This window comes from Corylus avellana, chromosome ca3 (assembly GCF_901000735.1).
Source record: "Corylus avellana chromosome ca3, CavTom2PMs-1.0".
NCBI lineage: Eukaryota > Viridiplantae > Streptophyta > Magnoliopsida > Fagales > Betulaceae > Corylus > Corylus avellana.
In genome coordinates, this window is record NC_081543.1 from 34145671 (window position 1) to 34158271 (window position 12601).

General features: G+C 38.0%; 2 protein-coding genes across 2 annotated transcripts; both read right to left on the minus strand.

The window, feature by feature from the left end:
- Nucleotides 1-629: 629 nt before the first annotated feature.
- LOC132176020 (translation initiation factor IF-1, chloroplastic) lies at nt 630-1247 on the minus strand. The gene has a single exon (XM_059588128.1). It carries the CDS (start codon nt 1163-1165, stop codon nt 755-757), a length of 411 nt encoding a protein of 136 aa, XP_059444111.1. The 5' UTR covers nt 1166-1247; the 3' UTR covers nt 630-754.
- A 1255-nt stretch (nt 1248-2502) lies between these two features.
- On the minus strand, nt 2503-5737 carry LOC132174780 (uncharacterized). Its single transcript, XM_059586457.1, has 2 exons — nt 3494-5737; nt 2503-3405 (listed from the first exon to the last, which is right to left on the minus strand). Exons 1-2 carry the CDS (start codon nt 5666-5668, stop codon nt 2761-2763), a joined length of 2820 nt encoding a protein of 939 aa, XP_059442440.1. The 5' UTR covers nt 5669-5737; the 3' UTR covers nt 2503-2760.
- Between the last annotated feature and the right edge of the window lie 6864 nt (nt 5738-12601).

Genomic DNA, 12601 nt, shown 5'->3' on the forward strand with positions numbered 1-12601 from the left:
TGTCATCACCAAGAACTTTATCAACCTAATTGTTTCATTGCTTAAAACATCAAATATGCACCAATAAGATGGTGGTTCTTCATTTCTCTCATCAAATTCAAGCATCTTACTAAAATGGAGATGCACGGGACAGAGTAAGCTAAGGAGGCAAATGACCAAAACTCAGCTAAACAACCATTGTGCAACAAAACAAAAAGAACGCAATAGCAATGCAGTCTCAGTCTGCACTCAACTATTGCGACTTACACTTGAAAACACATACATATTCATGAATTCCAACACCATTAATCATTTTCCAAATTCCACATTTGGCCTTCACGCATTTTACACAAGAAACAATCCCCTAATAGAAAAAAAAAAATCTCAAAACATTCAGCCTATTCTCTGACAACTTTGTCCTAAGTCACCAAGAATGTTACCCAACTAATTTTTTCAATGCTCAAATTATCAGATTGGATTTTGAGAAGTGGGTCGGCATTTTTTCTTCGAGTTAAAGTATCTTATTAAAATCTACACCCATGGAACCAGGAACTATGCACAATACATATGCAATACACTATCCATTTTCAGCTTACACTAGAAAAAATCAAATGGGTATATATGATTATAAGAAATTAGAGACCCTGCAATAACCAGAAAGAGAATAATTGACAGAATTGATAAAAACGCTAACATAACAAAGTGAGGAATCCACATATGGAAATAAACATATACCAAAAAAAAAAAAAAACACAAACAAACAAAGGAAGAACTTCTAATCTTTGGTGTTGCGGAGTCGGTAGGTTATGCGGCCTCGGGACGAGTCGTAGCGACTGACCTCGACCCTGACTCTATCACCAGGGAGTATACGAATGTAATTCTTTCGGATAGCACCGGAAATGTAACCGATAAGCGTGTCTTGGTTGTCCAAGCGAACCCGAAACATGCCGTTGGGGAGCGACTCGGTGACTGACCCTTCGTGGGTCATTTTCTCTTCCTCAGTTTTCCGCGGGGAGCGATCCGAATTGGGAGATTTGGCTAAGACGAGACGCGGGTGAATGGGCATGCGCTTGTTGGTTAAGAGTGGGTTTGGGAGACTGTGGCTTTGTGGGAGTGAAAGAGGGAATTGGGTGTTGCATAGTGGCAGAAGATGAGGGTGGAGAGTTGAGGGTTTGAGAGACATCATGGTTCGTTAAATCGTTTCTCTTTTCGAGTGTTCTAGACTTCTAGTGCAGAGGTTGGTTTTTCTGTGGACGGAAAGGAAACGAAGAGGGTTGCAGGCTTTATATGGTATTGGTAAGGCTGATCGGTCTGGAGTCTGGTTATCTTTATTTTTATTTTTTTAATTTTTTTTAACATCTCCACACAAAGGAAGATGAAGAAAGGATTCGAATTAGTGACCTCTGCTTCATGAGGTATAATTCACAGTCAATTGAACTAACCCTTAAGGACCTTGAAAGGGTTATTTATCTTGGGTATAAGGTCTAAATGGGTATGATTAAATTCTTTAAGAAGAAAGCCATTGAGAAAAAAACTTTGAACAAATACCCTAATACTCTACCCTAATCTCATACTATACCGTACGGTATTAGGGTATGTTACGGGATATTTTGAAGATTTTCTTAATACGTCCGTACAAGTAAGATTTAGGGTTTTTCCTATATATATATATATGTTATGATGTAACCCTGAATTATTAAGAATAAAATATAGTCGTTTTTATGTAGACGTAAGCACATTGCCAAATCACGTTAAATCTGTGTTTCGACTCTTTCTCTTAATTTCTGTGTCTTTTCGATTTTATATTGTTCATCAATTCTTGTGCACGGGTAACAACAATTTTTTCTTTTTTCTTTTCAAAAAACACTCTTCATAACTTTATTTTTCTTTTTTCTTTTAAAAAAACACTCTTCATAACTTTATTAAACGATTTTTTTTTTTTTTTATTGACCTCAATGTGATTGGATACAAATTTTCTCCAAACTCAGTAGCTTATAAATCTGTCAGTAGCATTTCTAAAGGAATATCAACAATCCGGGAAAACTGAGAAACAGTGGATTTTGGTGCTTCCAGTCCCTTCAAAGCTGTAAAATAAGCAGATTAAAATATCCTATGATTCCCATTTTTTCACCTCTGTTGTTCGAGAAAATTATCCCAACTACCCTAATTGTTTTTTCATGTTGAAGTATCCTGATTGAATCACAAATGGATGTAAAAGGAGCCAGCTAAAGAGGCAGGGTGTCCTGGGTTCATCATAGAGGCCAAAGGGTAAACATAAGAACCAATATTTTGCACTCATTTCTGATTTCTCCACCTCTCACTAGAAAATAAATAAATAAATAAAAAATTATGGATCTGTAGAGGTCAGACTCAGAGATTTTTATTTTATTTTATTTATTTTTTGGATAAATCAGTAATGTCATTGAAAATTCAAAACGCATACAACACTTCCGGACAAACCTGCAACAAGTAAACATACAGCTAACAGTGAATGCAACTAGAACTAGCTGCGAACAGACAGAGGCAGCAAACAGGATTATAATTTAACATATGGAAACACAATGCGACAATATTTGGCTTAGTTGCTGTAAAAAACAACTACAGTACATATGTTGGAGTTTCATGTTACAACACCGAAGTCAAATTTCAAATACGAAACACTTAAAACGCCACCAAAAGAGCATTTTCGAACAAACCCCTAGTAATTCTGCACTTTGCTGCCACTCTAGTTCTAATCTCCCATTAGATGATTTGAATCAAGCCCGTCATCTGAATTGGGAATTATGCATCACTAGACACTGACACAGGCACCTTTTCATATCCTTCCAACTCTCTAAGCCTCCGAGGAAAGATGCAACGACCACCAAACTTCTGCTGCAAGTAAATGATCAAGGCGAAAAGCAAACCCCCAAGAGGAATAACAACATCCCAAGTAGAGGAGTAAAAATCTGCACCAGGATTTGCATATATGTATGAGCCATCATAGTAGTGAGCATACTTGTGAGCCCTGTAAAGATCATATGCATGCGGCAGCAACCGGACAAAAGTGTTTCCGAGGTAGAATGAACAAGAAAGACTGCTCCTTTTTGTGTTCCAGAACATGTTGAGCAGTATTTGAGGCAAAAGAAAACCGTCCAATACCAAACCAGCATAAGATTTCAAGTCTCCCCAAAGAGAACGCGGTGGGTAACTACTTGTAATGGAAGCTGAGGCCATCATAACATCATTTTCGCTGCTGTTCCACAAGTTCACCACCACAGGAACTAAAGCCCCTGCTATGTATAAAGGTAAAGCCACGAAGAGAACCTTCTTCTCAGCACCCCACAAGCTCTTTTGATTTCCGTCACCCCATCTTGCTGACCATGTTTTTTGCATAAGACGGAATTGCAGCAAGAAAGCTACCATTCCAGTCACCCTAACAATCACCTGTCAAAATATTAATTAAATGATTAAATTTACTTTTTCTTATCAGCTCAGCTTAAACTTTTGGAATAATTGTTTGATATAAGGTTACCTCGTTCGCTTCAAGCCATCCGTCGCTTTCGCGCATTATGTTCCACCGGCTCGAACTCCTGAAGAACAGGGCTTCGAAGTTCAGCACAAGAGGCACCAATTGGCCTAAAGTGAGAACTGAAAGCATGACAAGGGAGATCAAGGGAAGCACATGAGGGTGCCTTTTCACATGAAAGATCTGCAGAACCACAAAAACACACGACAGCGTGGTGGAGATAAGTACCATGACAATCTCCACATCCATCCTCCATATGGAAGATCCATCCTCGTAAGTTGCAGACAACTCTAAACGTTCGAAGTAAAGTGAATCAGATTTTTTCCGTGCGCTATTAATGCTTCCCTTGATGTAACCTCCACGCCTCGAATTTAATGAAGGGAATTGAAATTCAACAAGAATCTCACAATCCCAAGAATCATTTCTTGGTATTTGATCGTCAGAGCCAATATTTCGGCAGCCTACCATACACAAGCGTCCTGTTTCCGCATCATATATCCCTTCAGCCAAAATCTCATAGCTCTCATATGAGGTTGAAGATGCGTTAAACGGAGAAAACCCATTGTACGATTGAAGGTTTATATGGTAGCTGATATTGACTGGACCGCTGCCGCCGAGATCTGGTGCCTCCGCTTCAGAGTCTTGAGAGCTTGAGTACTCATAAAAAAGAGCACCAACAGATATGGGAACTGAATAACCCCAACCGATTGTTCCTGTAGAATTTTTCACCGAGGAATCAAATCTCATGACGGAAATAGAAGACCCATTTGGGTATCTTGCCCCTTTGATTCTAGCAGGCTTCTCAGATTTCTGGCATAACTTCCTGGCAGTGTCAATTTTTGTATACTCATACTTCAAGTCAGGAACCCCGGCCATTCCATTCCGAAAACTTCGAAACATGATTCTGTCGAAATAACCTTTCTCTTGCATGGTTTTGTTGGTCGAAATTTTCCCCACCATGTCACTAACATCTTTGATTGACCAGATTGCAGGAAACCTCAAGGTCAATCTTGTTGAACAATCACCCACACGAGCATTATCCCAAGATTCCTTCACGCCCGAAATTCGGCAAGCAACGATGCAGAGTTGATGCTCTGTTTCATCCCATGTTCCTTCCCCGACCAGAGTCGTTTCAGGATTGAAACTCCGGTAATAACTGACGTGGCTAGTGTCAGGAGGAAACTCCACGAGAACCCGCATCTTTTCATTCTCCTCAGAACACTCGATCATAGACATGGACATGAAACGAGGAACATATCCCATGCCTGCATCAAACGGACTGCAATTCTTTGCAGAATTGCAGCCGCTGTCGTATCGCAATTTGAACGGATGGAATCCCCCCGAGGTTACTGAGCATAATTGGTGTTCTGGAAGAGAACTAAGTGATAAACCCCGTGGAAGGCCACTTCCGTTTTTGAAATCTCCCGAAACTGGTGTGTATTTATACTTCATTTGAGGAAGCAACAATACAGAAATTTTCTCAAAGTGGGTTGGATCATTGGCAGAAGTACTCAAGCTCTCAAAAGATCCAGTTATCAAACTAGTAATACTAGTGGAACTTGTGAGATTATGGAGTTTAAGAACAGCAGAAAGATCAAGCAAATTACCTTCTTTATATGCAGAGGCTGATCCAACCATACAAAGATCTCCCTTTGATTCTGACCAAAACCCCTCCAGTTTAAAGCTTACTGAACTTCTTTTAGACGTAGAATACATGACAGTAGAATAGTATCCCTGGCGGGGATACGAGAAATGTTCCCTCCTGTTGTACTTATTGGCGTTTGGAAATGTTAAACGCCCTTTAAGCTTGAACAAGCCTGGAACTTCGGTGCCATAGACAGACAACGTGCGAAGAAGGATGGAGTTTAAGAAAGTGGACGTGAATGCATGCGGGTTTGGTTCCAGAACTGGGTTGCCGCCGGTATAGTAACCTTCATGGGAGCGTGGAAGCAGAGGAAAAAAGCTTGGGAGTGGAGCTTCATTTGGGGGGGATGGAGGGACAGTTAAAGCACAGTGACGGTTGTAATCTGGGGGTTGAGTTGCTGAGGATGAGACAGAGTTGAAAGAGAAGGTGGTTGAAAGGAGGAAAAACATGAGAAGCCATTTGTGTGAAGAGGTTGTCATTGCAGAAGAGTTCAGTTCTGCCTTCGCCATGGATTTTTTCCATGTGCTGAAGAACATTAAACAAGACCAAGTTAAGGTGCACCACTGGAGATGAGTGAAGACTCCGGGGTGGACACAGGATTTATATTGGGGGGACGAACTAAAATCGCCTCACCAATTGTACCGACTAGACGCTTGTCTCATTCCTCCCGTTAAACCATCTCTCTCCCTCGTATTGCCATACAATTAGGATAATGTGACAGTAAAAATCATTACTAATTCAAAGGCTAATTTTAATTTCCACGTCATTTTATTTGTATGGCAATCTACTTAATTGCATTACTTACTAATATTATACAATTGTCATTCAATTGAGATGACATTATAGTAAAAATCAAGTCTTGATTTTTTTATTTTTTTATTTTTTATTTAACAAGTGGTATCAAATGGTTGGTTTTCAACTTTTCATTATCACTTCATTAAGTTGTATGCCAATTGGATACCTATTTTCTAAATAAATTAATCAACCTAATATATATAGGATAGGTTTAAGGGGTTAATTTTCTACATAGTAATAATTTTGAAAATTCAATCCAATTGGCTTGACATTAATGCAGAATAGCTTACCATCAAAGGTGATGGTTTAATGGCCCAAAAAAATTTTCAAGTAGTCAAGGCATGTACTAAAAAATTGCAGGACATCTTTAAATTTGGAGACAATGAGCTGCTTAGGGTCAACATTGGTGAGCTAATTCATGAATTTGAAGGGTTTAGATGGCAGATTTCATAAGGATAGTCAAGATTTCTTAAATAACTCTACTTTTTTTTTTGACATGTATACACAAGAGGGGTAGGGGGATTCAAACTAGTGACCTCCGCTTCATTAGGCGTAGTCCTAACCGATTGAACTACCTCTTGGGGACTTAAATAACTCTACTATATAGTTGTTTAAACTCCCACATCTTTTTCATAATATATAAAAAGTTTAAATTAATTACATCATCAATTCATTAAAAAAAAATTGCTCAATGTATTTGCCCTATCTATTGGGTATTTGGATTTTTTGAACAGAGAGAATTCAATTATTGTGAAACATGAGGGTAAATTTGTCAAAAAAAAAAAGAAAGTAAAAGGATAAATTTGTCCTCCTTTTTACAAAAACAGACTCATTTTCAGTTCATTTGAACCCAAAAAATCTCATTCCACCTATTTGGAGTATGTAGCGGACATCATCCACAAACCCACAAACAGAGATGCCACCACCCACAACACAAAAAATCATCACACATTTCCAATTAAATAAAAATATGGCTATAATTGTTAATGTCTTTGTAAGGGTACTTTTTTTTTAAAAAAAAAAAAAAATGTTTTGTTGTACCGTAAAGATATAAATATTTTGTATTATAGGTTGTTTGTCTTCTGAAAACAAAATGACAGAAAGTAAAAGAGAAATTCAATCGATTAATTAATTCATGGAGAATTATTGTCCTTTGGACGTTTGATTTTGTGGATAAATTTGGGCCTTTGTTTCTTCTCCCCCAAAAGTTGGATTAGGTTAGAAAATTCTCGGAAATTTTCAGAGTCGTTGCTCAAGTCATCGTCAAGTCTCTGCTTTGGATGGATAGGAAATACTCAAAAATTAAATATGGATAGACTAAATCAACGTCAATGGATTGGAGACTTTGAAAACTCATTCATTTCCCCCACTGTTTTCAGACCAAACAACACGCTAATGGATTTAATATGGCCCTATTAAAGCAAATCTAACGTGGTAGCATGCCATCAAGGGTCAATCTAATGTTCAAGATATGGGATATTGTATCAATAAGTGACCAGAATTTTATGAAATTGTTGTATTAAATGTTGCAGGCTGGCTGGTGTAACTCTAGTGGTTCCAGTGATCAATTTTTGGTGGCCTTCTTTTCCTCCAAAACTGATGAATGAGATGTACAGGAAGCAACTAAAGAGAGATCAATGGAAACTCTGGATTGGGCACTATGCCCCTGGACTAGTCTACTGGTGGATGACCTTGAAGTGGTTCCCTTATTGTTCTATCTTGCAAAGACACCCTATTCTTTTTAACAAACGCTATGTAGAAACCATCCAGAAAACAAAATAGTATGTATACTCAAAATCATATATATACATAAAACAAAATAGTGTGTATATTCACAAAAATAAAACTCATTGTTGAAATAAATATTGCACAAAAAACTTATCAATCTCAAAATAAATACCGCAATTGAGACCAATCTCTTTTCCGCCCAAATCCTCGGATCCAATAAATCCAAGTTTATAAAAAATATAAACAACTCATGGTTGGACATAAAATGACGTGAATCTAGGATAAGTTTACACATATTTAATCTTTAACCACTTTCTTTGATAAATATGTAAATTAATGTCAATGCAAAAGTCTCATCACTCCATCACATATGCACACACGGTTGAAGTCCACACATATATAGCTCTATCACATGTCTATCTTTAACCCCTTTTTTTTTTTAATAAAAATTTTAAGTCCTTATGATTCGTATGAAGCAAACATACACGAACGAAGGACAAAATATATATATATCTTCACATTTGCTTTGTTAACGAAAAAGAAAAATCATTTTAATTCAATACACAAGCAAATTAACCCAAAAAAAAAAAAAGGATTAAAAATGAGACTCATAGTGTAGAAGCAAAAAAAAACCATGTAGAACATTAAAAAAAAATAGACCCCAAATCGTATAGCATCTGACACACTATTAAGAAAAATTGAGGTGTCTAAATCATGCCATTTTCAAAAAATATAATATACATATTATTTTAAAACAGGTTGCAATAACACGCTAAACAAATTGACAACCGTCTTCTACGCATTAAAAGCCACAAAACAACGAAAGAAAAATAGAATCACAAACCAGAAAACATTGCCAACGGCACTGCACGGCAGCAATGCGAGATGGGGCGGTACGCTTAGATTACCCATAGCAGTCGTGGCGGCAAGAAATTCAGATCCACTACTGCCTCCACTCGAAACCAAATCTCGTTTGTTCACAGTATTTTTCAGATAAAAAATATCAGTCTAAACGATATTTATTATAGCCATGAAGAAAAGAAACAAAGGCTCTGATACCAATTGTTAGAATAAATCAATAATAAATCTATTCTTTCTCCATAGCATGTATAAATAAATATAACAATGTCATACATTCAATATTCTCATGACAAGCTTTCCATATCTACCTTCATGAATCTCCTATAGATGCCCAAACATATAAAAGAAAACTGTGTTTTGTGTGTGGAGGGAGACTATTACTCTTAACCCTAATTTTCACATAATGACCTAGTGAAGCTTAATGGGCAAACCTCACTTATATATAGGGTGAGAGTAAATGGCTTCCTCATGTGTCCACAAAATTGGTTCATCACATTATGGGCCCAAAATAAAACAAATGATTATGCTAGTCCACCCAAAAGGAATAAATACAACAAGTGTCAATACCTGATGAGGTAAAGCTTCCCTTTACTTGTTTAGTGATGATTTATGATCATGTGTTTCTGTGTATGCAGCATAAGGTAAGACAACAAGGGGTCTACGAATCCCTGCATAGAAACATAATAGTGCATTTTGGGAACTGGGAATTCGACCCCATGGAGATTAAGAATCCATAGCTATGTTTGCCAAGAGAAGGGCCCGGCACTGTAGCTGGAACGGCACTGTTCCAGCTACAGTGCCAACTGACACGTGGCAGAAAAACTTGATTTTTTCATCTTAATTTTTTTTTTTTTTTAAAGCAAAATATTAAAAAAAAAAATGAGGGAAAAGATGGGGTGGTTCCAGCCACCCCTTGGCCAAAATGGGGTGGCCGACTTCATTTTATCAAGGTATCGGAGCCACCGGGTCGATCCTGGGTGGTCGAACCACCCTGTGGCCAAGGGACATCCCAAGCCAACCCTTTTGGCCGTGGGGAACGGTGCATTTGGGGTGACTCGCCACTCCAATAATCACAACTTCAAATGCACTGTTCTTTTTTCTTTTTTTTTTTGTTATGGGTGGCCGGACACTTTGGCTACTGTGGGTGGTTCACTACCTTCAGAGTCGGGGTCAGGTGGCTTTTCTCAACACCCTTTGTTTAAAATGGGGTGGTCCGCCAATTCTATTTGGCTAAAAGAGGTATCGAACTAATTCAATCTTTTTTTCTTTTTTTTTTTTTTAATATTTTGCTTTAAAAAAAAAAAAAAAATTAAGATGAAAAAGTCAAGTTTTTCTGCCACGTGTCAGTTGGCGCTGTAGCTGGAACAGTGCCGTTCCAGCTACAGTGCCGGGCCCTTCTCTTGGCAAACATAGCTCATGGTTCAGGATTTTTATACCAATATCGGTTCGGTTCGGTTACTTAGTACAAATATTTTTTTGTTAGTTAATTGATAAGTAACCAATAATAAATATTTTTTTAATTGAATGATGATTACGATGGCATTAGCTAGGTTTTTTTAGTAGAATATATTAGTTGGTGGATTCTAGTACTAATTTATTAGTAGAACATATGTATGGTCGATTATTATTGATTAATGAGCCCATTAAAAATTTGTTTGGTTCAATAAGTTATTTTAGCCCAAAAAAACGATTTGGGCTTTCAAAATAATCAATTTTTGACCCAATTAAAAAAGCAAACGGTTAACCGATTAACCGAACCGATTTTAACCGAAACTTTCAAAATAAATTCTTACTGAAATGTAATAGGTGAATTAAATGATTTAACCGATACCTATCCCTGCTCATTAGAAAAAAATTATGGATATGTAGTAGAGGTCAGACTCAGAGATTTTTTTTTTTTTGGGATAAATCAGTTGTGTCATTGAAAATTCAAAACGCATACAAGAACACTTCAGGACAAACCTGCAACAAGTAAACATACAGCTAACAGTAATAACTACCAACAGACACGCAGCAAACAACATTATAATTTAACATATGAAAACACAATGCAACAATATTTGGCATAGTTGCTGTAAAAAACAACTACAGTACATATGTTGCAGTTTCATGTTACGACACCAAAGTCAAATTTCAAATACGAAACACTTAAAACTACTTTTATCTTTATTTAATTTACATGAAAATATTTTTTAACTAAAACGCAAAAAAAGGCCACCGAAAGAGCATTCTCAAGCCCCTCATCAGACTTGGGAATTATGCATCACTAGACACTGGCACACCTTTTCATATCCTTCCAACTCTCTAAGCCTCCGAGGAAAGATGCAACGACCACCAAACTTCTGCTGCAAGTAAATGACCAAGGCAAAAAGCAAACCCCCAAGAGGAATAACAACATCCCAAGTAGAGGAGTAAAAATCTGCACCAGGATTTGCATATATGTATGAGCCATCATAGTGGTGAGCATACTTGTGAGCCCTGTAAAGATCGTATGCATGCGGCAGCAACCGGACAAAAGTGTTTCCGAGGTAGAATGAACAAGGAAGACTGCTCCTTTTTGTGTTCCAGAACATGTTGAGCAGTATTTGAGGCAACAGAAAACCGTCCAAGACCAAACCAGCATAAGATTTCAAGCCTCCCCAAAGAGAACGCGGCGGGTAACTACTTGTAATGGAAGCTGAGGCCATCATAACATCATTTTCGCTGCTGTTCCACAAGTTCACCACCACAGGAACTAAAGCCCCTGCTATATATAATGGCAAAGCCACGAAGAGAACGTTCTTCTCAGCACCCCACAAGCTCTTTTGATTTCCATCACTCCATCTTGCTGACCATGTTTTTTGCAGAAGACGGAATTGCAGCAAAAAAGCTACCATTCCAGTCACGCTAACAATCACTTGTCAGAATATTAATTAAATTATTAAATTTACTCTTTCCTATTAGTTCAGCTTAAACTTTTAAAATAAGTGTTTGATTTTACGTTACCTCGTTTGCTTCGAGCCATCCATCGCTTTCGCGCAGTATGTTCCACCGGCTCGAACTCCTGAAGAACAGGGCTTCGAAGTTCAGCACAAGAGGCACCAATTGGCCTAAAGTGAGAACTGAAAGCATGACAAGGGAGGTCAAGGGAAGCACATGAGGATGCCTTTTCACATGAAAGATCTGCAGAACCACAAAAACACACGACAGTGTGGTGGAGATAAGTACCATGACAATCTCCACATCCATCCTCCATATAGAAGATCCAACCTCGTAAGTTGCAGACAACTCTAAACGCTCAAAGTAAAGTTTATCAGATTTGTTCCGTGCGCTATTAATGCTTCCCTTGATGTAACCTCCACGCCTAGAATTTAATGAAGGGAATTGAAATTCAACAAGAATCTCACAATCCCAAGAATCATTTCTTGGTATTTGATCGTCAGAGCCAATATTTCGGCAGCCTACCATACACAAGCGTCCTGTTTCCGCATCATATATCCCTTCAGCCAAAATCTCAGAGCTCTCAGATGAAGTTGAAGATGCGTTAAACGGAGAAAACCCATTGTACGATTGAAGGTTTATATGGTAGCTGATATTGACTAGGCCTCTGCTGCTGAGATCTGGTGCCGCTGCTTCAGAGTCTTGAGAGCTTGAGTACTCATAAAACAGAGCACCAACAGAGGTGGGAACTGAAGAACCCCAAGCGATTGTTCCTTTAGAATTTTTCACAGAGGAATCAAATCTCATGACGGAAATAGAAGACCCATTTGGGTATCTTTCCCCTTTGATTCTAGCAGGCTTCTCAGATTTCTGGCATAACTTCCTGGCAGTGTCAATTTTTGTATACTGATACTTCAAGTCTGGAACCCCGGCCATTCTATTCCGAAAACTTCGAAACATGATCCTGTCGAAATAACCTTCCTCTTGCATGGTTTTGTTGGTCCAAATTTTCCCCACCATGTCACTGTTGATAATGGCTCAAATTGTCAATAAGTGTGAAGATAATTGCTGGAAAATATCAATATTCAAGTTGGTGGGCTCAAGTCATATTTATCTATAAAAGGATAATGTTAGTTTTAAAAGGAGTCCAAGAACAACTGGAATTT